This window comes from Telmatherina bonti, assembly GCF_933228915.1.
Source record: "Telmatherina bonti genome assembly, chromosome: 19".
Taxonomy (NCBI): Eukaryota; Metazoa; Chordata; class Actinopteri; order Atheriniformes; family Telmatherinidae; genus Telmatherina; species Telmatherina bonti.
Window position 1 is genome coordinate 18,046,334 of NC_136617.1, and position 23,605 is coordinate 18,069,938.

General features: G+C 40.5%; 1 protein-coding gene across 1 annotated transcript in view; it reads left to right on the forward strand.

Moving 5' to 3' along the window:
• trps1 (trichorhinophalangeal syndrome I) overlaps positions 1-19,438 on the forward strand; it is a gene marked incomplete at its 3' end in the record, with an annotated part of 97,558 nt that extends 78,120 nt beyond the window's left edge. The window contains exons 9-10 of the mRNA XM_079258713.1: positions 13,976-14,098; positions 17,855-19,438. Coding sequence (XP_079114839.1) covers positions 13,976-14,098; positions 17,855-19,438 — 1,707 coding nt within the window. The remainder of the gene's footprint in view (positions 1-13,975; positions 14,099-17,854) is intronic.
• Positions 19,439-23,605: the final 4,167 nt, after the last annotated feature.

Below are 23,605 nucleotides of genomic sequence, written 5' to 3' on the forward strand. Positions count from 1 at the left end.
TCGTGGGCATTATAGCAGCAATATGATTGTCCAGCTACTGTGTTGTTTTTTCTCATTGAAATTAAGAAAAATTACTATCAAAAAATGTTTTGTACATTTTTTTTGTTTGTTTTTAGTCTACAAAAATCAACAAGATTGAAGAATCTTAAGAATCGAATCGAATTGGCACCCAAAAAAAATCAGAATCGGGACGAAAGCATATCGTCACAACCCGAGTATTCAGTAGTGTCATGTTTTATAGATCAGTTAAGCTGAGGCTGAATATATCTCTGGACATGATGTGGAGTCAGCTGGCTGCCTTTACATGTGGCAGATCCCAGTTTGATTCAAAGGCAGATTTGAAACTCAGCGATAGATCTAGCTGTTTCCTCCAGGCTCCGACACATGTGCGAGAGGGTTTTTGAGAATTTCAATTAGGCCTCATGAAGCGATGCCTAATTTTTACTGCCAGACAGGTTACTTCCATGTCCTGATGCTGTTCTCTCAACAGATGGAGGGCAGTGTGAATCACAGTATGAATATCTCTCAACAAATGGGGTGTCAGGTGATGTTCCCTAAGCAACCATTTCTCTGCCTGTCTGTCTGATAACATGAGGGTTATCATACGTGCTGCTGTCTGGAGCAAATGGAACAAAGATGAGACATCGATTACACACACACAAATGCACACACACTACTTGGAGGATAGCTGATCTGTCCCGTTCCTCTTGACAAGTCGAGCATAGCCTAAGTGTTGTGTGTGTGTGTGTGTGTGTGTGTGTGTGTGTGTGTGTGTGTGTGCATGCATCCTTTTTTTCTCTTGCACATGTGCGTGGCTCCAGAGGAGCAAAAGGGCTTTGAGAAAGAGGGGGGGGATGAAGCGAGGAAGGGCTGGAGAAAGAGTTAGAGTAATTCAGATATTGATGTTTCAGTCTCTAACTCCGCCCTGAGGCCCTGTCTAGGTGGAAAATGTCAAATGGGCCCTAAGCTTGTGGCACCACTTAGCATCACTGGAGCCTCGGCAGTGACAAGAACAAACACAGAGATCTGCACTCAGTTAGACATTAAAATATACACTACAGATATGAAGAAATCCATATCCTGTTCCATACAGTGTCCAAACGATGCCGAGACAGGCTGGACTGACTGTAGCTGTTTGAAAGATTAGTGAGAAATTTGCTCCAGGCATTCATGGTGCCCAGAGGAACACGGATTTAAACCTTTTTGACCTCCGCCTTCAACAAGCTGGTAAACATTTCAGTATGAGGGAAAATGTTTCAGATGTTTTTGTTTGTTGGGTTTTTTTGTTTGTTTGTTTTTACAAAAATTTGTAAAAATTTGTGATTTTATGACAAAAAATCCTTTGAATTTTGATGACACCCTAAATTTTCTTCAGACTCAATATTTTGTTTCTTTTAATGAAAGTTTTCAAAGCAGAACCTTTTAGGAAGCCCAAAGCGTTCACTGGAGCACGCATTTGAAGATTAAAACAACAAGTCAGCCCGTGGAAAATACATGAATTCTGCAAATCTGAAAACTCCAAAGCTGTTTTCGATACAAAATGATCAACACAGATCGTACAATCTGTAGCTATCATGAATATCAAAGTCCTGAATGTTCACCAGTTCTTAAAGATGGGTCTGGGTGGCAACTTTAGGTTCAGCATTGGCTTCAGGTCTGAGGTGCTGCAGTGAATTGTGGGTATGCAGGACACATTCAGTTGGTCTTTGGAAATAAAAAAAAAAAAAAAAACCCATCAAGGTTGCATCGTTTGTTTGCATGCAGAGTGTAGAAGTAAGATCTGAGCACAAATAGTCCCTCCAGATGCAAACAGAGATGCATACTAGTCCCTCCAGATGCAAACGGAGATGCATACTAATATCATACAAAGAGATGTTCACAGGTGACTGCATCACCCAGGACGCATGTTAATGCCAGTTGCTAACGGGGCCTCGGAGCATGCTCACATTAACATTCATGTAAAGATATCTCAAGCCGTTATCGCTTCACAGAGCTGTTTGCTCTATAACAAGACCCTTCCCCCTTCACACACAGTCCTGATGATACACCAAACAGTTTTCTTCCTGCTTACTTGTTGATGACAAGAAACAAGGATCACCGATCAAGCTTAAAGCAACTTTATTTAAATGGAGAGTATAAAGCCAATTTTAAATTAGCAGCTTCCACATGGGAGCAATGTCAACTAATTAGACATGGTGTGTTCTCTTTTTCCGTGTGCGTCTTTTTGCTGGCACTGGGAACATTTCATAACAGCTGGTATCTTTCTCTCAGTAACAAGCGCACACGTATCAACAGCTCAAAGTCCCTCCCCATAAATAATAATGCAGCCTCACCCGGAGCATCGCATACACCCTTTGTATCTGAAGTCTAATGCATCACATAAAGCATTCAGCAAACTGATTTCTCCATTATCAATACTGCTGAGGGACAATGTCAGCGTACAGTCAACAGCACCATGAATTATGTTGGAGGGTTGCTGACAGTTGCCTCATATCGAGATTCGCTCAAAGAAGTGCTACAGTGCTGTCAGCTCCGGAGTAATGATGCTTAAAGGTCACAGTGTGTCATTAATTTGAGGCACTCTTTATGACGGGCACAAGTACTCTCGGCATGAATTGCTTCCATGACTGTGTAAATACGGTTAAAAACAGGAAGAAAAACCAACTATGTGGATAGGTTGAGATGGAGCTGTCAGAGGGGAGACTGAGATGCAGAGAACAATGTCTGAATAGACTAAAAATGGGGACTTTAGGAACCCATCTTGAAATGAGGGTATTTCAGCAGAAGAAGTTAAACACACTCAGTGAGGAAAAACAAACAAACAAACAAACCAAAAAACGATCAGACATTTCCTCACTCCAAAGATGAACACACTGACGGACGGAGTGATTGCACTCCATCGTTTGTACATTATTGATGTTTTTCGTGGGAAGCCACTATGTTTAAGCTGTGCTGTGGTTTTATTCAGATGAATCACTGCTTTGTTGCTCGTCTTCTATCTCAGCTCCTTCACTTATGCTGCCAAGCCTGAAGTCTGAACCGAATGGGAGGGAATCCTGCTCTCTGCATGTGTGTTTCTTGGTGTCTTCCTCTGCTCATTGTTCACCTTGAACCTTGCGCCCACTCGGCGTTGCTCATTTCCTACCACCATGACCTCTGACACACACGTAAACATGCTCGTATACAGCAGGGGAAAAAAAAAAATCCCCAATTTGCCGTCGGACTGAGCCCGGGAGAAGCTCGAAAAATGTTCCACTTCAGTGACGACCGTCCAGCCTCATCTTGCTTCCCTTTCCCCTCCTCCCCTCTTTTTTTTCTTTTTTTTTTTCTCGTTCACCCTGCGGCCAGAAATGGTGCATTTCCCATTTCTGCCAATACCTATTGACAGCGCACAGAGAAACGAAGAGGCAGGTGTGTTGACACGCAGACAGTTCAACAGGGCGATTAGTAGGAAGACTGGTTGGCGAGTGTTCTCATGAAGGACATCTTATTGCTTGGGAATTAACAGTAATAAAAACGGCAATGATGTGAAAAGTTTCTTCCCTTTTCAACAGTTCACTCCATCCTCACCTTTTCCTCTTCCTGTCCTCCCATTTTCACTCTTTCCGACCAGGCTAATTGGGAAGATAAAGTCTCTCTATCTAAACCTGGATTCTGTGTCACTCTTTTCTTTATCTTTCATGCTCTCCCCAGTTCGAGACATCTTGTCTGTCCAAGGTCGTCTGGCAATTAATATGTATGAATGACTTGCGTGTGTGTGTGAGTGTCTGCATATGTTTGCAGAGGGGTGCATAATTTGGTAAAAACAACACAAAATCACCATCACAGCTATCATCCCCAGTGAAAAATTATGTATTGGGGAAGGTTAAGCTGTTAGCAGCTTTTCTGCAAGAAATTTGAGCACCACCCCACCAAAATTGTGAATGTATGGCAAATATGGTCCTCACATCTTTCTCAGGATGTGGCAGAGGTATCAAAGCAAAAAAAAAAAAAAAAAAATCCACATTTGAATGGGTTTCCAGTTATCCCTGTCAGCTTCCTGTCCATGTGTATTACATGTATTATTCTTAAATTGTCTTAAAATCTTAATGATTGTCTCCTTGTCCATGCAACGATACCAATTTTCTACCCCACTCAACCAGTTTGAGATGAACACTGATGGCATCATCCAAATTTAGGAGGGTTCTCCTTGAAACACAGCAGATGAGCCTTCAACCATTCATAAATTTTCTAATCCTAATGAGATGACAGAGTTTAGTGTGTTTGGTTACGGTTCAGCTGACCGTCCTACATTTGATCAGACTTTCATGACTCCACGTATCATTTTGTTATACATGACTGAGTTAGATTATTTGAATGGGCCAGATGGGTCTCTGTTGTGTGGGAATCGGCCCACTGACCCATTCTCAGATAAACAGCGAAATGGAGTTAAAGACAGTTAATAAGACACTTAATACCACTGGATATACCGCGGGTATTAAGGATGCACATCATAATAACTTTTACTCTTCCCTCTTTGTATCCTTCTCCCTCTTGCTTTCTCTTCCTTGGGCAGTGGGATGAGTTAAGGTTTCAGTGTCCTGGTTTCCACACTAGATTATGCACTTGTGTGTGTGTGTGTGTGTGTGTGTGTGTGTGTGTGTGTGTGTGTGTGTGTGTGTGTGTGTGTGTGTGTGTGTGTGTGTGTGTGTGTGTGTGTGTGTGTGTCTGTGTCTGTGTGCGTGTGTGTGATGCAGCTTCGTGTTTTAATTTCAACCTACAGGGCCTTCCCATGATGACACATGCTCTCTTCCTCTGCCATGCATAAACACACACTCTTGTGCAAGCATTCCTATATATTCTTATGAAATGCACACTGACACGGTGCTTTATTGGTCAGCGTGAAGTGGGTCACTACTTTCTAGACTCTCAAGAAAGGAAATGTAATTTTAGATAAGGAAAATCACTTTGAACCCTGGAAATGCACATGTAGCTTTTTTAATGAAGAATATGCATCACCTGGAAACAGAGGGGAAAAAAAAAAGCCTGCCCCCTTCGGATTTTTCGTCACAAGTTGTAATATTAGTCAGAAATCACCATGAGAATTTTCATTCTTTTTAAAGGGATTGTTTGGTTTATCTGGTTAAGAAGAGATTAAAGAGTGATGTCTAGCCCTGAATAATGGAGTGTGTAACATTGTTGCAAAAACTTAAGTCTCAGATGGATTTTTATTCAATTGCAAAAGGAAGAAAATACTCAGTATATCTAATCTTATCAAAATGATACATTTAAGCTTTATAAAAATGACTTGTTTGATAAAAAACTAGCTCACATTTCTGGATATCAGTAGATCCAAACACAAAGAAAACAGATACCCACATGCACATCGGCGCGGAACATAGCTCACAAACACCCCAGCTGTGATCTCCGGGCCCAAAGACTCCAGGTCTGCATGCTGTTGATCAAAATTAGATCAGTGTGGAATAGTTTCCCTTCTTTTTTCTCTGCTGATGCTTCACCTGCACTCCCTGCAGCCCCCTGGCCATTGTTTACTTGTTATCTGGCTTATCCTCACAAAGCATAACTGTGAAGTCCATGCGTCTGCAATCGTTTATCAAAATTAGATGACTAAAAAATTGGATTCTGCTTAAGTGTAGGCCAGTCTGTGTTTGTGCTCCAAGTCACACAGATACTGAGACCGTCACTGCTGTGCAACAAAAGGTAGCAACTACTGTATGAACTAAACACAGGAAGCATGAAAAGAATGGCAGAGGGGAAAAAAGTGGGCCAGAAAAGAGTAATCACAAAGAGTGAAAGGAAGAAAAGGGGGGAAGTGGGCCACACACTGCGGCCTATATCTGTGTGTGTGTGTGTGTGTGTGTGTGTGTGTGTGTGTGTGTGTGTGCTTGTATAGGAAAGAAAGGACAAAGACATTGACCTCGCTCTTCTTGTGTGTGAAGTGGAGATGTGTGCATGTTACAATGATGTCATCCTGTTCTGGTGTTTTCTGTAGCTTCTCTATTTCTCATTAAGTTCCAGTTCTTCTAAAATTACACGTCTGAAAACACAGATGTAAATAAAGAAACACAGAATAAGATGCATCTTGTCCAGCAAATGAATCGTTGTTTAATTTGACCAGCGCATTTATATAAACCAAGTGTATTCCACATGCACTTGCGCATCAACCTCTGCCATTGCTTCATAGACTGTTGGTTCTGCCATATCTTGCTCATATAGAGAGACAAAGGAGTATAAAAACTGATAGTCCCTATTAAGAGTTTCAGGCCACCACCGTTAGACAAATTACCATCATCATCATTATCGCGGTCTCCAAGGCCTCCAACACGAATCAATGACAAGCGATCACATTCCTTCCGCTTATACCATCACGTACAGGCCTAAGGCTGCAGGGATAAAGGGGTTGTTACACCTGATCTTCTTGGCAGGGGTGAAACTGATTCTCTTGTTGCAAGTCTGGCTCATCTGGTCAGGTTTATGATAGCTGATAATAAGTTTGACCATTTAAGCTGACCTCGAAATACCACCCTGACTCAGGAGCTAAAGTAGTTTAAAGTAAACTTTTTTTCTTCAGAGCCAGGTGTGTTTCCTCAAACGCTGTTATCATGCCATATGTAATGTGTTTATTCAGAGCAGGGAATGCCCTTGCTGGTGTTATTGCAGTAAATGATTACAAATCCAGCATCTTTATACTCCACTGCTGCTGCTGCTGCTGCTGCTCTGCTCACTCTGCATACCTAATTTCTGAGGATGGATTCTACTCCACAATTTTCCCCCTGTTGCCAGCCTCTTATAACAGCCTCACAGCTGAGGATTCCATCCTGAAATTTGATTTGCTATAACGTCTTACACCGCAGTCTTTAAAAAGTCGAGATAATGTGGATTAAGCTGGGAAATCTGAGGCCTGCTGAAGCAAACTTTTGTAGGATTGCTGCAGGTTCCTATCCGCTACTATAGTAACAATCAAGAATTGGTTAATTGTTGAAATAATTAAGATGTTGTAACATTTTTAAACAAATTGGTAAAAAATCTCCTAAATTTCTTACCAGAGGCTCCTATTATTCTCTCTTCTTAATGCTAGTTTACATAAAGGTGCAGCCTATCACATTTCTACAGTGTTATCGTTATTTGTTCAAATGTGCATTAACTGCTGAAAGAAAAATTTGTTTATTTTCAGTGGCATGAGGGCAAAGCATTTTTGGAGGTTTACTTCCATACATTTCTTCCATGCCTCTGTGTTGCCGTCATTTCGACAGTAAATACAGCCTTTTGTTGTACGTTTTGCTTGTGCTGTGCCAGCATCTCCAATCCACAACTACAGCCCAGAGGTTAAGTTCATAATTAATCTTTCAATTCCCGGTGACTTTTGCAGTTTTCAAACTGTTTAATTAGCTTTTGAGTCGTTTCTATGGATACGTGAATGTAGATAAGCAAAAATGTCCCGTTAATTTGCCTGTTGTTCAAATTAATGAAAAAACTTTTAAGCGATGAAATCAGCAAACCAATTTGAAAAGCTGAAACTAAAGGGAATTAAAAATGCAACTATAGCTTTGTATTTGTTATGCGTAATAACATTTTTTCCCATACGTATGTTCAGATGACAATAAGGTGAGGTGGTACCTTGTGGGGGGAGTCGGTGACATAGGGTAATCCTGCAAGTAAAGTTTGCCAGAACTTTGAGGTACGTCAGGATCCCGAACCTCCACTGCAAGGAGCGGGATGTCTTTTAAGCATGGAATCTGCTGTAACACAAGCTTAGGGGCAAGAACATTGGAACCAGTACTGCTCCAGTTTGATCCACTGCTGTTTCATTCTCTCTTCTAGATGCTTCTCATACATCTGTCTGTTCCTGCCGTTTGTCAGTTTTCCAGTCATTCACTTTGAACATCGGTTATGTCTCAGCACATCCTCAAGAGTTTGGCCTTGTTTCTCCTACTGAGGGTAGTTTACAGTGTTCTGACTGCTTTACATTAGTGTCAGACATTCTTTAACAAACTGGTCTATAGTTGCACTGAACATTTACTTACTGGAGCATTGTGTTTGTTATTAAGCAAATTCTGTCTTTATGACCAACTTGCTCTTATATTTACAGTATCTGCTTTCAAAAATGATCAATGAGTGTCACCTGCATTACCCACATTTCCATTACATCTAGAATTGCGATAAACCTAATTATCACAATAAAAATCCACTAATGGAAACACTATTTTGAAGAAAGAAAAAAAAACAACAATCTCAAATATAACTAAAAGTTTTTACGCTCTCATGAGTTGGTTTTTCAGACATGTCAATATGGAAGTATATTGCAAAAGTGTAATGGAAACAGTTTTCGCATTTACATCAGCTGTTCATTTCCAGAGAAAGATGGTATGGTGTGGACAAAACAGCAGCAAATTTTAGTTTTACAATGCATTAAAAAAGGAAATGAGGGAGAGAGGCTTTGAAAAGCTGTCGCAAATTCTCCTCGGGAAGTAGAAAACCTCAAAAATAAAACTATGTAGCGGCCTTGCATGAGCCGCAAGTCTAGTAAAATCTCGTGAGCTGGACGAGATTTTATTAAAACTGAAGCTTATGCGCTATCCGCTGTTCAGTGGAAACACTTGCATATCGGGATTGTTGTTTGTCAAAACTTGGAGATATCGCTTTTATATTGCAAAAACTGTAATGGAAATGCAGCTGTTGCACCCTAATGTCTGTTAAATTGCTGCTTTGGTGGAAGGGATAAAACAAAAAGCAAATCTGTAGCTCTGCAAAGGGATTAAAATAATTATTGTCACAAATCGCCTTACATTGTTGAGAAATAGTGTTGAATCTGACCTCTTGTTCTCTGTTGTTTGTTTGAATTTCTCCTGCAAGTGGAATTTATTTCAGTCCATCCACCTTGAAATCCTTCAACTTAAATCCAATGAATCTGTTAGAAGTTATTTAAATGTATTCAGTAGACTGAGTTTAAAGTCACATAGGTGGACTTCTGCAGCCATTTGCATTAGCATGCAAACACACATACTGTATGCTCTGTTTGATTAGTTTCACATGTTTTCAGTGTGTCTGTGTGAGAAGGGGGAATCTTTATCTGAAATTATCCCCGTACCCTCCTACTCAGGTTCTGTTTCTTCTTCCCTTTTGTATCTGTATGTAAGACTGCGTGTGTGTCTGATCCATTGTATAGGATATTAGTCTTGGCAGTATGGAATTCAGTTAATTCCTCCAGCTAGTCTTCTCGCTTGATTAAATAATTGCTGATTTAATGCAAGTCACTGCGTACAAATGTATGTGTGTATGCATGTCAGTCTGTGTGTACGCATCTGTATGTTAAAAGCAAGGCTGACTTGCTCCTTAAGTGAATTAAATGTAATTTAATTTCGAAAGACTTTGTTTCAAAAGCTCTCTTTTTCTTTTTCTTTTTTTATTCATTTAGACCACGGGGTCCCTTTATCTTTGTCTTTCTTTGCCTCTCTGTTTTTTTTTTTCCTTTTTCATTTTCTCCATGTTTAATCGCTGTTACAACTTAAGGGATTTGAAGTTTTAACCCCCTTAAACGTAATCTTTAAAAGTGGACATGCTCCTGGGAGTTTCTTTTTTAAATGGACATAAAAATCTTCCGAGATGCAGCAGCTCACGTGCAGGGGGCAACACCGCTCTAGCCTAAAGATGTTACCACACATAGCTGGCAGATGCTGAAATACATTTGAAAGGCTTAGTGTTGCAACAGAATCTAAACCTTTGGATGCTTATCTGTTCCGGGCAGCTCCTCCATGAAGATCCAAAAGACCACGCAGTGTAAACAGCTGTTGTAACATCTGTAGATTTATGGCTTCAAGAGAATCTCAAAGTTGACTAAAAGCCACAGCTGAAGTGTTCAACCACCGTGCGGTGAAACCATATGTTTGATGTTGGAAAAAAAGCATTTTACATTAACTTATTTATCAGTGCATTTTATAAGTAGTCTGGGGGAAAAAAAAGCCACTCAAAGAAACCCTTATTTCAGTTTAATCTAAAAGAATAGCAATCACGAAGGTCATTTAACAGGAAGTAAAAACTTGTAAAAGGGGAAAAAAAACCCTGTTTTAAATCAGAGTATTGATACAAAGACCGCTGAAATTTGCCTCTTTTTAGAGTGCTGGGCTTCACCAGCCAACACTGGTCGGGTTGTGTTCCCTCGTTTATGCGTTCTTGCATTAAATTTAACACCACAAGGGACAAAAAGGCTTTCAGCCAGAGCTGTTTGTGTGTTAGAGCAGAGACTGACCCAACTGACTGTGAAAGCTATTAAACCAGTGAATGTTTTATATGAAACGTCACCTGGGTAGGTTGTACTCCTTATTCTTTGGGTTTTTCATGAACATCATGAGATCAAGATCAGCTGCTTCCACGATCAACATGCTACTATCCCTACTACCTCACAGCTTCTCAAGAATCTCATCATGGTACCTTAAGGAAACCACAAAAAAAAAAAAACCCACACATTATTAACCACCAAAAAATCAGAAAGGATACCAGCTAAGGTTTTAAAATCCTGTCGTGATGAACGGCAACTAAAGAAGCAGACTAACGATTCTGACATCAGTACTTACAAGGCTTGCTTGAGTTTCTTCACACTCCTTTTGAGCATGTTATCCAGCCTGATTGTTGCATTGTAATATTGGATTATTCAGCATGTTCAACTAAATCACAGAATCACAAAGCAAATATCTCAACACAGAAGGCAGCTTACTGATTTGTTGGCATTTGCACTGGGGATGATGCTGCTTCAGATGCTGCAAATTTTGGCATCGAGTGAAAACGCACTCACAGGATCACCGCTTCATAGTTGGCTAGCTAGATTTTAGTAGCATAGCTAGAGTGGCTGGTTGGTTTAATGACAAAGCATTCTCTGTTCTGTATTGTTTTTGTGTTAAAGAAGTACTGCGTCTATCTTGCTTAACCCAGAGCAAATAAAAGCCAGTCCAGTCTTTGCTCTCTTGTCTTCTGTCTTTCTCTTCCTTTCCTCCTAAAACAATGCGCTCTTGCCTTTCTTTGACAAATCAGCAACGGTTTGTGTTTAAAATGGCCGGTCTTGATATCCAGTTGCTAGAACTTGATGTGCTGCATGAAGCCAAACTGTAAAGTGACAGTAAAACTCATCTGTATTGTGTGGAAGTGTTTCTTCAGCCTTGGGATGCTACTGGACATTTACAGTTCACTGTGCCATCTAAACAAGTCAGAAACACACTGATAAGGTCAGTAAGTTACCTACTGCTACCTTAAGGGGCTTTCTTTAGTTGTTAAACCTTTACATCACTGTCATGATTCTTGGTCCATCTTAAAATCCTCAACACAAAAATGATAAATTGTTTCAAATTGTTCTCCAACTCATTTGGAAGCACCTGAACTTGAAATGTAGAGTAACTTTCAATCTTCAGGTTTCTTTCGTAGCATTAAATTGGAACATCTGAGTTTTGAATGTCTTTTTATCAGTGTGTGTGCTGTCTGTTCGTATGTATGTGTGTGTGAGTGTCAGGGGGGGCGTTGTTGGTGGTGCCGACTGAACGATTATAGGCTGCAGATAAATAGATGTCATTAAGAGTCTGAGCTCTAATTACCCACAGCCCTTTTCTGCAGGCTGAGGTGAGTGGGAGAGGCCAGGTATCTGTAATAAATCAGCTTAACATACACCCTTTCCACACACCAGCACAGAAACTTTGTTGACTGAGATACTAAGACAGACATGTTACAGTACTAACTTCTCAGCTGCATGTTTACACTGAGCTGTGTGTGTATGTGTGTGTGTGTACAGTAGAGGCACAAATATCAAGCCAACCAGGTGATGATTGAAGAGGAAGTCTGATATCACAAGCCAAATGTTGTGTGTGGCTGTGCGGTCTATTTCTGTACTTTCCTGTGTAACTGACACCTGAACCTCTACGTCAGACACACACACACACACACACACACACACTGTACTATCATTGTAGCACAAGTCCAGCCACTGTTTCTATAGCACGCACACATTTCTTGGATTGTGGCCTCTCTTCCAAATCTAACTCGCCTTCATTAGCCAGTGGAAGCCAATGTTTTCAGGTGTGTGTGTGTGTGTGTGTGTGTGTGTGTGTGTGTGTGTGTGTGTGTGTGTGTGTGTGTGTGTGTGTGTGTGTGTGTTGCAGTGAGGGGCAGCTGTGGGGCCATATGTGAGTGATTTGGATGCTCGCAGGGAAACTGAATTCTGATGACAGACGCACTGTTTGGCTTGCAACACTAGACACATACACATGCGCATACACAGACACACACAGGAAGCGCACATCAATCAATCACCTGGCTCTGTCTCTCTACATGTGGTTACCGTATGGTGTGTTTGTGCGCGCGCGCACGCACGCACACACACACACACACACACACACCGAGTCAAACACTCACTCTGGCTCAGTGTGCCACTGAGGATTCGGTCATGTAAGCATTCTCCTGTCTGATGGCAGATGGCTGAAAACATGTGTTCCACAGAGACGCTAGTAAAATTAAGTCAGGTGTTTATAACATGCAGTATTGTTGGAAACAGGATGTTTTATTATACACACATTAAACGTGAGAAACAAAGATTTTTGCCGGATGAACACACAAACGTACGCGTTTCCTTTTTGTTGAAGATGAAAACAAATGTGTGCCTGTTGCGTTTGTGATTCATCAGGTGGACTGAACATCACTAACTGTTGGAAACGATCCACACGCTTCGCATTTCACGTTGAAATTCCCCAACTTCACCCTGTTGCATTTCAACTTCATCTCTTCACAGCTGCAGCACCTTCTTCTTCTTCACGTTTTGCTTTCCGTTTGCATTAATAACGCATGCTCCTGTGTGCGTGCGTGTGTGTGTGTGTGTGTGTGTGTTCCCTGAAAGCAACATAAAGTGCTTGATTGTGCCGTGTTTCTTGCATTGCATTAGATTGCAGAAAAAAACTAAAAAGCGCTGCGTTCGCTGGACTCTTGTGGTTTTAGCTGGCAGCACAAAACAGATGCTCCATGGAAGGTCTTCTAGTGGCTCCATCTGTAGCTCTGAGGCTTTAGATGACTTTGCCAGCGGTTGGAAACGCAGCTACCTGCTTTTATGGATGAGCGCAAGAATAGAAAACCGAGGGGAAGACGAAGAAAAGGAAAAATGATGAGATTTAACTTTAAGAGGAGGAAAAGAAGACAAGGGGATCGGCTAGACATTTACAGAGAGGGAGAAAGAGTCATGGAGGAGAAAGATGAGGTACGCTGTCCTCTCAGGGTCATAAAGGTGGCGAGTTGGGCCAAAGACTTAATGGGATGGAGAAACGTTTTGATTGGCTCATTACTGTGATGGAGCACATTGCTTCCACAATTGGCCTTTTCACCCCTATCCTTCCATCCCCACCCCCCCTCCATACACACATTACTTTTTTATGCACCACTGCACCGTGAACTGCAGAGGTGTGGATATGAGAACACGTTGGCCAACGCAGCAAAAGTCAAACAAAGTCTGGGCTGTAATGCGCCCGCTGCACGTCACAGCAGCACTCGGAAGTGTGTACTGCAAGACGGACGCCCGATGCAAGCCTCTTCGGGTCATACAAGTAACATTTGACTAAATTCTTACACACTGAAAAGTCAGATTCCCATTTGGTTTTAGTCTCGGGTTTGTTTGGGTTTTGGTTACTTTTAAATGGCTGTGTTCTTTGGAGGGAAGATCACAGCAGAGAGGAGAAACGTTTTCAGCTGAGTTTCCCGTTTGGCATGATAAATGAGAGCGGTCATCTGTCAGCCAGCAAGCCAAGCTCTTCTTTGTTTCCGCTGGTCTCTTAACCTTAACTACAAGTCAATTTGTCTTAAGTGCTATGGATGTTGAAAGGGAATCAAAATTCAATTTACATACTCTGGATTATTTTCCTCTATTTTCCCCTCAGTTACTCGACATCCACCCGGTGCTTCTTTATCTTTACTTCAAGTCTCTAATCGTTTCTGCTCCTCTCTCTCTCCGCAGCGGCGCAGGGGTAGTGGAGTTTTCTGCGCAAACTGTCTGACCACCAAGACGTCGCTGTGGAGGAAAAACGCCAACGGAGGCTATGTCTGCAACGCATGTGGTTTATACCAAAAACTGCATTCGGTAAGTGATGAGCAGACAGGCGTGCCAGCGCATGCTCACACTGCAGCTTTAACAAACTGAGGTTAAACAGGAGTTTAGAGGGAAAGTTTCTCCATGTCAACACAATCATGTATCATCATCATCTTTTATGGGAGATTATTTACCAGAAGGTAGAAATGGACAACGTGTTTCAGTTTGTCTTTGCAGCTGAAAGATAAAATTCAGAATACTCATTAAACTGCTGATTTTTATATCATGTCCATTTTACAGTTTAATTAGAAAATCCCTTATTTACATATTGTGGCGTATTTGTGTCTGTTTTCCTGTTAATATCACCAAAGATTGATTTATCTTTTTTCTTTTCTTTTGTTTTGGCGGAGTCCATAACAACAGAAATGAATTTGAAGCGCTGAACCCTTTTCCACTAATAAGATGCTCATGAATGTTCAGCTGTCACCATTTATGGGCCGCTGTCTTTCAGTACATTCAGAGGGTGGCTTTGACCACTAATTATCATTTCCCTCTGGGTGGCTAATTGCCATACGATGCAAATGAACTGGTGCATACTGCAGTTAAATTCTAGCTTCTGTTTTGTGAATCCCGCTGTGGAAAAGTACTATTGTGAAAACAAGGTTTTGTGTTTCTCTTCTTTTTTTTTTTTTTTTTTGGTGGGTGCTGGGAGTTTGCAGAGCCTTTCAGCATTCACAGCAAGCTTGCTTCATGAAGTGAAAAATATAATGGAATGAGTCGAGTTTACCATCTCAGCCCAAGGAAAGTCAGTGGAAATCCCAAATTTAATTAAACAGCGTGAAGCGCAGCTGAGATAACGACTTAGTCTAGAATTTATTTGACTTTAGAAAATCAAGCTCAGTCTCTTCAGACATGCTCTGAAGGTATTGAACACAACTGTGCACATATCACCAGCATGGAAACAAAACTTTAGATGCACCAGATTCATGTTCACACAGTTTTATAATCTTAGCTTGTAAAAAGTCATGTTACTGTTTCGATGTGATATAACACAGTGTAAATGAATACATAATGTAACAACGTCCTACAGTTGTCAGATGGAGCCTTCGAACTTTAAGAAAATGGTAAGAAAAGTGAAAGTTTCCTCCTTCCTGCCCCTGAAGATGTCCTTGGTTCAACCCGTTCAGCTCATCACGTTCCAGCTCCCTGTACTCTTGGCAGTCTTCACGACAACCATATTTTATGTTCCATAATAAAACTTTTATACGCTCTACACACATTATTAGAGAGGATAGCAGCTAGTAAAACACTTGAGGGTCTTAGAGGGGAAGAGAGAGTTATGAATAAAGAGGCAGAAATAGGTAGAAGGAGAGGAAGGGAGGGAGAGAAGACAAATAAAGGCAGAGAAAAGGTTGGAAGGCAAGAAAGGAAAAGATAGAGGCAGTGTGAGATAATGATGTTTTGGGGAATTGGAGAGAGAAGAAGCAATAAGGAGACAATTCAGAGTGGAGCATGAGGAAGGAGAAGTTGAGAAAACAGATAAATATAACAAAAGTTATGACTACCAGCAGTGATACATCACGTCCAGATATTGCACTAATTCAACACTAAAACTATGGATATGAGCTAAATTCGTGCTGCCTTATTCAGTTTGAGTCTCTCCCAAGATTATACAGGGATTGATTATTTAAGGTATTAAATATTATGTCAATTTTTCTATGAATTAATTTAGTATTTGGATAAGATATACTTGTGTATATATACTTAAGTATTGATTTTTTAATTTTAAAATTAAAAAGAACTCTTTATGAAACAATTTTGGTTCACTTTTCAGAAAATCCATAAAATGTGTGTTTAAAAAAAAAAACTATTTAAGTAAATAAGTACATTTTATTCATACAGCACTTTGCACAGAGAAATCTGACAAAGTGCCTCACAGGATAAAAACATAAAAATAGATGAAAAAAAACCCCATCATATTTTAATTAACAAGAAAAATGACAAAAGTGCCACAAAATGTCCATAAAATATAGCAAAAAGAAAAAGACAAAACCAAAAACAGGCTTGTTCAATTAGTCAGAAAAACAGATTTAATGATGAAGCTTTGTCTTCAAAGAAAATTAGGTTTAACTCATAAAATGTCTTCAAAGTGTACACATTTTAAAACAGGGGGATTGATTGGAATAATCTTTACTCAGTCTTTGTGGAGGTTTTTGTACATTTTAAGCATTTTTTCTTCTTTTCTTTGTGAATGCCTTTTACGCATAAACGCAGTTAATGTGGATGACAAAACCATATTTCCTGTAAATATTTATCATTATGATGTTGCTATTACTGTAAAAGACCTGATATCTAATGACATGATGTTGTCTGCAGTTAATATTTATTCGTTTCCCTCCTGCTGTGTCTTGTTTCATTTAGCTGCTCTGATGGGCAGACAGAGATAAAGAAAATACAAAAAAGTCCTTTGCGCCGTCATGGCACCCAGTTTGCTGCAGGGCAGCCATGGCAGAAGTTGGAGCTGAATTAACTGGTTATTTTTGTAGAAACAAACTAGTTGTCCTTTAATTTGAACTTCATTTAGTGAAACTTCTCGGGTCAATGAAGGTGGAGTTTAGAAGTGGCTCTCCAGTGCCTTCATTTTTGTTGTTTTTTTTTTTTTTTTGTTTTGTTTGTTTTTCTCTTTGTTGATGACCTTTCTGTCGCTCTATCTTCTACCCACCCCTTCCCCTCATGGTTTAGCTCACCTCTTTAGCTGGAAACACACAATCCATTGGCCAATAAGAGAAGTGTCAGTGTTATAATTTAGTCATCGTTTAGGTGTCACTGGTCTCAATGATGCAATCTTGTTTTGATATTGATCCACATGTCTAAACTGTGTGTGAAAGTCATCATTTAGACAGCTCCCAGGTGAACAGTAGACACTGTTAGGAGTCTGCCTGCTGAAGGATGACGCCTGTCCAAACACATGCATTACTACATTGTTGAACCGGGTCAACTCTTCTTTTTGTACTTATTAGTTTGTTTACTTAAGCACTGGAAACTTTTAACTTTAATAGAGATTTGGATTTGTTAGGAATGATTTATTTTTCTAGATGTTTGCAGAAGCTGCTCTGTTATATCAGCAACACTCCACACAGAGAAGTTACAAAAATTCAACAACAAAAGCATTTACAGTCACTATCTTGGAGTTATGTGGCCAATCTTTCAGTCTGGCAGATTAGAAAATAAACTTAAAAGTATTTCAGAAACTTGAAAAAAAACTTTTGAACTTGTCTACATACCGAGGTTACTGTTCATTATGTATGTTTAGTTGTTTAATAATCACAGACTCTGTCGGGAAAGAAACTCCTAATTTGTTTAGAAATGTTTTTTGGCTAGTGGAGTGGAAATGGAGCAAGTCATGATTATTATTATTATTTCTGTCATGTGGACGTAACACAAGTAGTTTTTTTTTATTTTTTTTGTCCTATTTAGTAATAGACTTGATATTCAAATGGATAACAACTATATATATATAATATGTATGTATATATATATATGTATGTATATAAAGAACACCGTTCTTGAAAGAAACAAGATGGGTTTTGCTGTTAAATGAACTTGAAGGAATAAAGAACTCCTGCATTTACATAAGATGTAAGTGCTCCCCCTTGTGGTCAGGGCAAAAACCGCAGCCACCAGGAGTGAGAAATATGTTGCTGTTGGCTGTTTTTAACTGATAAAAGTTGTCTGTACATTAAAAATAAATAAATAAATTACTAGTTTAAACTGGTTTATTAATATTTTTTTCACATTTTCTTTCAGACACCCAGACCCCTGAACATCATTAAGCAGAACAACGGGGAACAAATCATCCGACGGCGAACCCGAAAACGCCTCAACCCAGACTCGCTGTCATCTGACAATCCCGCCCCGAAACAACAACGTCTCACCAGCGAGGAGCGCATGAACGGGGAGGAGTCTGACAGGAGCTGTTCATCTGTGAAAAACCAGCAGCCTTCGCCACGTTCTCGCTCTCCCCGATCCACTCAGGCTTTCTTAGCCAATCAGACGCTGGAGATCCACAGGCGCATGCCTCCTCTCCTCCTCCCCTCCCATCCCACCTCTGCCATGGTAGCCGAGGGCAACGGGAGCATAACGGAGGGAGGAATGACGTCAAAAGTAGATGGTGGGAAGGGAGGAGGGGGATCAGAAAGAGGAAGTCCGATTGAAAAATACATGCGTCCGTCCAAACCCTCTAGTTATTCTCCTCCAGGTTCACCGATCGAAAAATACCAATATCCTCTTTTCTCGCTGCCCCATCCTTTAACCGTCTCACCTGATTTTAAGCCTGATGTAGATTGGATAAGATTGTTGACCAAGTACAACATGGCGGCCACCTCTGGGTTCCCCGGCAGCATCAGTAACCTCGGCAGCCCTGGCGGCCTCGGAAATAACACCCACTATCTCAGTACGATGGTGACTCCGGTACAGCATCCTCAGCAAAGCTACACGGTGCCTTACTGCGCCTCTCCCTACTCTCCTCTACCACCTCCTCCGGCCCCTCCGCACTATCCTCCTCCTCCTCCTCCTCCTCACACACAAACCTCCTCCTCTTCATCACTAGAAAACGACGCTCCTTTGGATCTCGCAATAAGACAAAGAGAGAGTGCCTTGAACACACACACTTCAACAAATGGCGCCGAAAGGAAAAGACAAGAGTCGCCGCCAGCTGAGAGGCTGCGAGGGAGCTGGAAAGAGGAGGAGGAGAGGACAGATGAAGGCGGGAACACGAGTGAGGAGGTGGGGAAGGATGAGAAAAACAGTTTGACAAAATGCCAGTCAAATGCCGCGTCAAACCACACAAAGGTGGAAGCGGCCACGCAGGACGACCTTAGCAATCGCTGCACCCACTGTGGGATTTACTTCCTAGATGAGGTTATGTATGCCCTGCACATGAGTTGCCACGGCGACAAGGGACCATACCAATGCAGCTTTTGCCTCCACGTGTGTGCGGACCGTTACGACTTCACCACCCACATACAGAGGGGCCTACACAGGTACACAGACAAAGTGCCACAACAGGCGGGTCACGCGCAAGACGGCAAAACTCAGACGCTTGAGCGCGAGTGTCAAGATGCGACGGCAGCGCAAGAAGATGGGGAAGCCACGGGTGATCAGGATGACGTCATAGAAGCGTGCAGCGACAGCCAAGCAAAGGAGAACACAGGCGGCGATGCCGGTGACGGCGGAACGGCAGCTGAAACGGATGAAAGTCAGGAGCAGCCGGGTGTTACCGAAGAGGAATCAGGAGGCAAAGCGGCGTCAGATGTCACAGATGACATCACACAAACAACAGAGGACGTGACTGTTACAGAGAAGTTAGACGGGATCACCGACGGAAATTAAACGACAACTTTGACTCATGAAAACCTTTAAAGACGTGTTATTGGATGTATAAGCTCTATGCCTTCATGTTCCTTGAGGCTAGCTCATGTCTAAATGGGCTTATCCTGGGCACTAAATGGAACGCATCCTCATGCTGGAAGCTCTCCGCTGTCAAACGGTCAGAAAAATCATTGCACGACCCGGCTGAACTACAGCAGAGGTAGCCTGGAGAAACGGCCTGAATCCTTTGTTGAGTAACGGTCACTTGACAGCTCTGTGGCAAGAAGTCAGCAGGGTGCGGGCATGCAGCTGAAATCACCTTTTCTAAACAGCCACTTCGTGTGCCTTCCATATAAGAGGATTGAAAGCTGGACCGAAAGTCGGACTGATCTATTTAAGGAGGAGTTGTGAGGAGATCAGCACTTGCCACGAAACAGCAGAGCAAAAAAAACAAACAAACTAGAAGCAAAACGCTTCAACTTGCTTGTGCTCCTACTTCAATGTGCAAACAAGCTGGTCCAAAATAGCCTCACGTGTCGATCAGGTGGTTTTATTCCATCACCACCGGATCTGATCTGGTTTGATCAGCTGAATTCTTGCCCAGAGCCTTTTTCTTTTCTTTTTTTTTTTTTTTTTTTGTTGCTTTCTCTTTTTGCAAATTGACTAAAGAAAAAAATCAAAATCAAATATTGACTATTTGACCCAGATTGTTTGAAACCAGTTTGGGCCTTGCTGCAGTTCAGTTGGTACAAACTAATGAGTTTTTACTCGTTTTCCCTGCTCTTATTCAAAATAATCAAGTTCCCGGATCAATGCAAAATCACCGTCACCACATGGAGACTGCTGGAGCTCCGTGTGACCCTGACCTTTATAAACTGCTTAAAGCCAGTTTAAAGTGATATGCGGTCTGTCCAGACTGAAGTGTTCTTCATCCATTTGGATCAAACTAGGTGACTTTATTTTCTACCTTCCTCTGTGCCATGATACTAGCTATGTGCCTGGCTGCCTGCCTAATAGAACAACCATCTATAAACCTGCTTAACATTTATGATAATAATAATGGTAATAATAATAATAATGATAATGATGGTGTTATCCTACAAAAATGCAATTTGCTACATTTATGTTATTTTGTAAAGGAAAACAATGCTTTTTGCAGGAAATGGTACTATAAAAAATTAGACATTTTGAGGTTGTTTTTTTTTGTTTTTTGTTTTTTTTGTCATGTTTGTCGTTTGCGTTCTTAATAAGACTCGTCACATTAATAATAGCCACCTAACAGCAATGGTGCAAGAGCAGAGGAGGTTGCATGCATGTGTGCATTTTTGTAATTACATTTACAGTATGCGAGTGAGGATCAAAGGCTTTGTCCGTCCCCAAATGATGATGTAAACATAATGAAGGCTTGCGCTCGGCTTCCCAGTCCTCAGGGGTCACACGTGTTGCACACCAACCCACCTATTTCACAGCATGTGAGACATTTTTACATGTTGTTTGGTCTGTTCATTGGTTTCTAGCATGTTCCATATTGTATTTTTATTTTTATTTCCGACATATGTGTTTTGTTTTTTTTATTTGTTGATAGGTCAGCGTTTTTAGTATGCAACATTTTTTTCTTAGTGTCTACATATTTTTAGTTTTTTTTTTTTTGTTTTGTTTTGTTTTTTTAAGAAACATAGGAGCTTGGGCAGTAAAAGCCTACATTTTATCAAAAGGATTGACTTGTTTTGGTGAAAGTGTATAAACTCTGTACAGAGTCTACAGAGCTTCTTGCCTACAGTGTTTTATCTCATGTTGCGGAGAATTCGGTAGGTTTCCTCTATGTAGCATGTTAGCATCTTCAAAATGCATTTTCTTTTCTACGGATGGGACTTTTTACATGTTAAACCTGAGTTATACTAAAAAGCATCGGAAGACATCATGAAGTAACATGTTTTTTTGTTTGTTTTTAATTCATTGAAGTAAAATTGCCACATTGTTTTTAACTCGACCTGATCAAGCCGCGGTATTTCCTCTAGTTGCTTTCAGTACGTCTTTCACACACGGTTACAGAAAAGCCCCTCAGTTTACCTGTTTTATGTTGCTCCCTTTTATTCTTGGCAGAGATGACAGGTCATGTCCTTAAAAAAAAAAAAAAGAAAAAGCATCTTGTCAGCCATCTTGAGACTCCTCCAGCCTTGCTGCCTTAGTTGCCAATAAACAAAATAAAAAAGGGACTCCTTCGAAAGGATTGCAAAAGATAGAACTGAGAAAAGAGATGTAAGGAAAGATGTGAAGAATGACAGAAGAAAAACTATTTTTCTATGCTTATCCAAAAGATAAAAACTGTTCCGCTCAGTGCCTGGTTACCTGTGCTGTTTCCTCCAGACATGATGGGTTTGTTGTTGTCGTTGTCTGGGATGTATTGTGTCTGGCAGAATCATTTCTTTGTTGGTTTTCAGGCGTCCACTGATTTTAAAAAGCATATGATTGGTCAAACTCATCATGTTCAGTCTCTGAACAAACATTTATCTTTGGTTGCTATGACAACTGCTGTTCACTAGTTAGTTTTTTTTTTTTTTTTTTCCTCAGCTGAGTGTTTGATAAAATCAGTGCCGACATACAGCGATGTCATGAGTATCCGCATCCTGGCAAAGGTGATGCAGGTTGGTCAATAGTAGCCTGTCAAACAAACTTAATACCAGCAAATAAAGCTGATAGAGAACAACCATCCCAGTCCAACACGCTCCATCACAGCCTCTTTGTCTACACATAACCTGACTGGACTCAGGTTATGTTTGGCAGGTTATAGTGTTATGGTAGATCCATCTCTAGCTCCTCCCGGGAAGACAGTAGAAACGTTCTCATTACTTTAACTTGAAGCTGTTTTTTCCACTTAGTGTCATTGTTATTATGAAGAGAATAACAGAATATAATGCTTTTTGTGTCCAAAGAAAGATAAAATATAATTCAACTGAATCTATAGTGGATTTGAAAAGGAAGAAAAAGAAAAAGCTGATGCTCTCTCCTGTGTTAAAAGCTACCAGATAAAAAGATCTCGACCGAAGTAGTTAGGAGCAAAGTTTCCACGTTCATTCTTGCAGTTTTAACCAGCAGCAGTCTTAACATCGAGGCTAAGTGAATACTGTTATTTGAGGCATGATTTGTCATATTTTACGAAAACAGTCTTTTTTTTTTTTTTTTTTTTTGAAGAGCTGACTTGAGATCGTAACACATTAACCAACACAATATGAGTTTGTCTCCTCTTAAGTCCTGAAAAAGGCCTAAAAAGCTTTGGTGCATTTCTATGCATTACCATTCAGCCATTTTATCCAAGTAACAAGCGAAGGCATCTCAGTGCAGTTTGGTACGTGATTTGAATATTATTTCCTTCTTCAGTTTACCCCTTATGTGGTTCATTTGAAGCAGTGCTGGGGTCAATAATAACTATATATTCATATTGGAATTGCTTTTATTTTTAGCAATATATAGTGCTAATGTGTATTGACTTTAGAAGTGAATCTTTTGGTACCTCTTTAGAGGCTGCTAGCGAAGTAAAGATTGTTTACATTCATAATTGTAGCAGAACTAAGAAAAAATAAACAAATTAATGCAAAGATATCTTTCCAGACAAAGGAGTATATGAATAGTTTGGGGTGTTGGATGAATATGAGAGAACAAATTGATGGGAAAAATGTATTGCTGTTATATTCCACTATCCTGTTATTTTATTCTTTTATCCATCTACTCCCCTCTAGGCTTTATGTAGATAGATGGGTGATGATTAGTTTACAAAGTTTAGAGGTTTTACAGGGGAATTGGAGGTTTGAATCAAGAAGAAGCAGAGTTGAACTGACTTGTCCAGGTTCTGGACTATCTGCTGATGTTGACTTTCTTTAGGTTGACTCAACTTCTAGTCTATTAAAAAAAAAAAAAACAGTTTTTCCTTGCTTTTAGATTGATCTCTTTTCCAAGGGGATTGACATTTGGTAAGAGATTAATGGCCTTTCTAAGAAAAGAGATTTTAAAAGAAGTTTCTTGGAAGCGTTTTTAAGGAAACTGTGTCATCTGAATCGGTTGCTTTTGAAGGAAAACCACGATACTGACCTGGAAGTGCAACAAAGAGCTTTGATCATTTTAGCCTATCCCTTCTGAATATCATTTACCAGCTTCGTCTGCATTACCCACAGAAGCTAAACTACAACATAA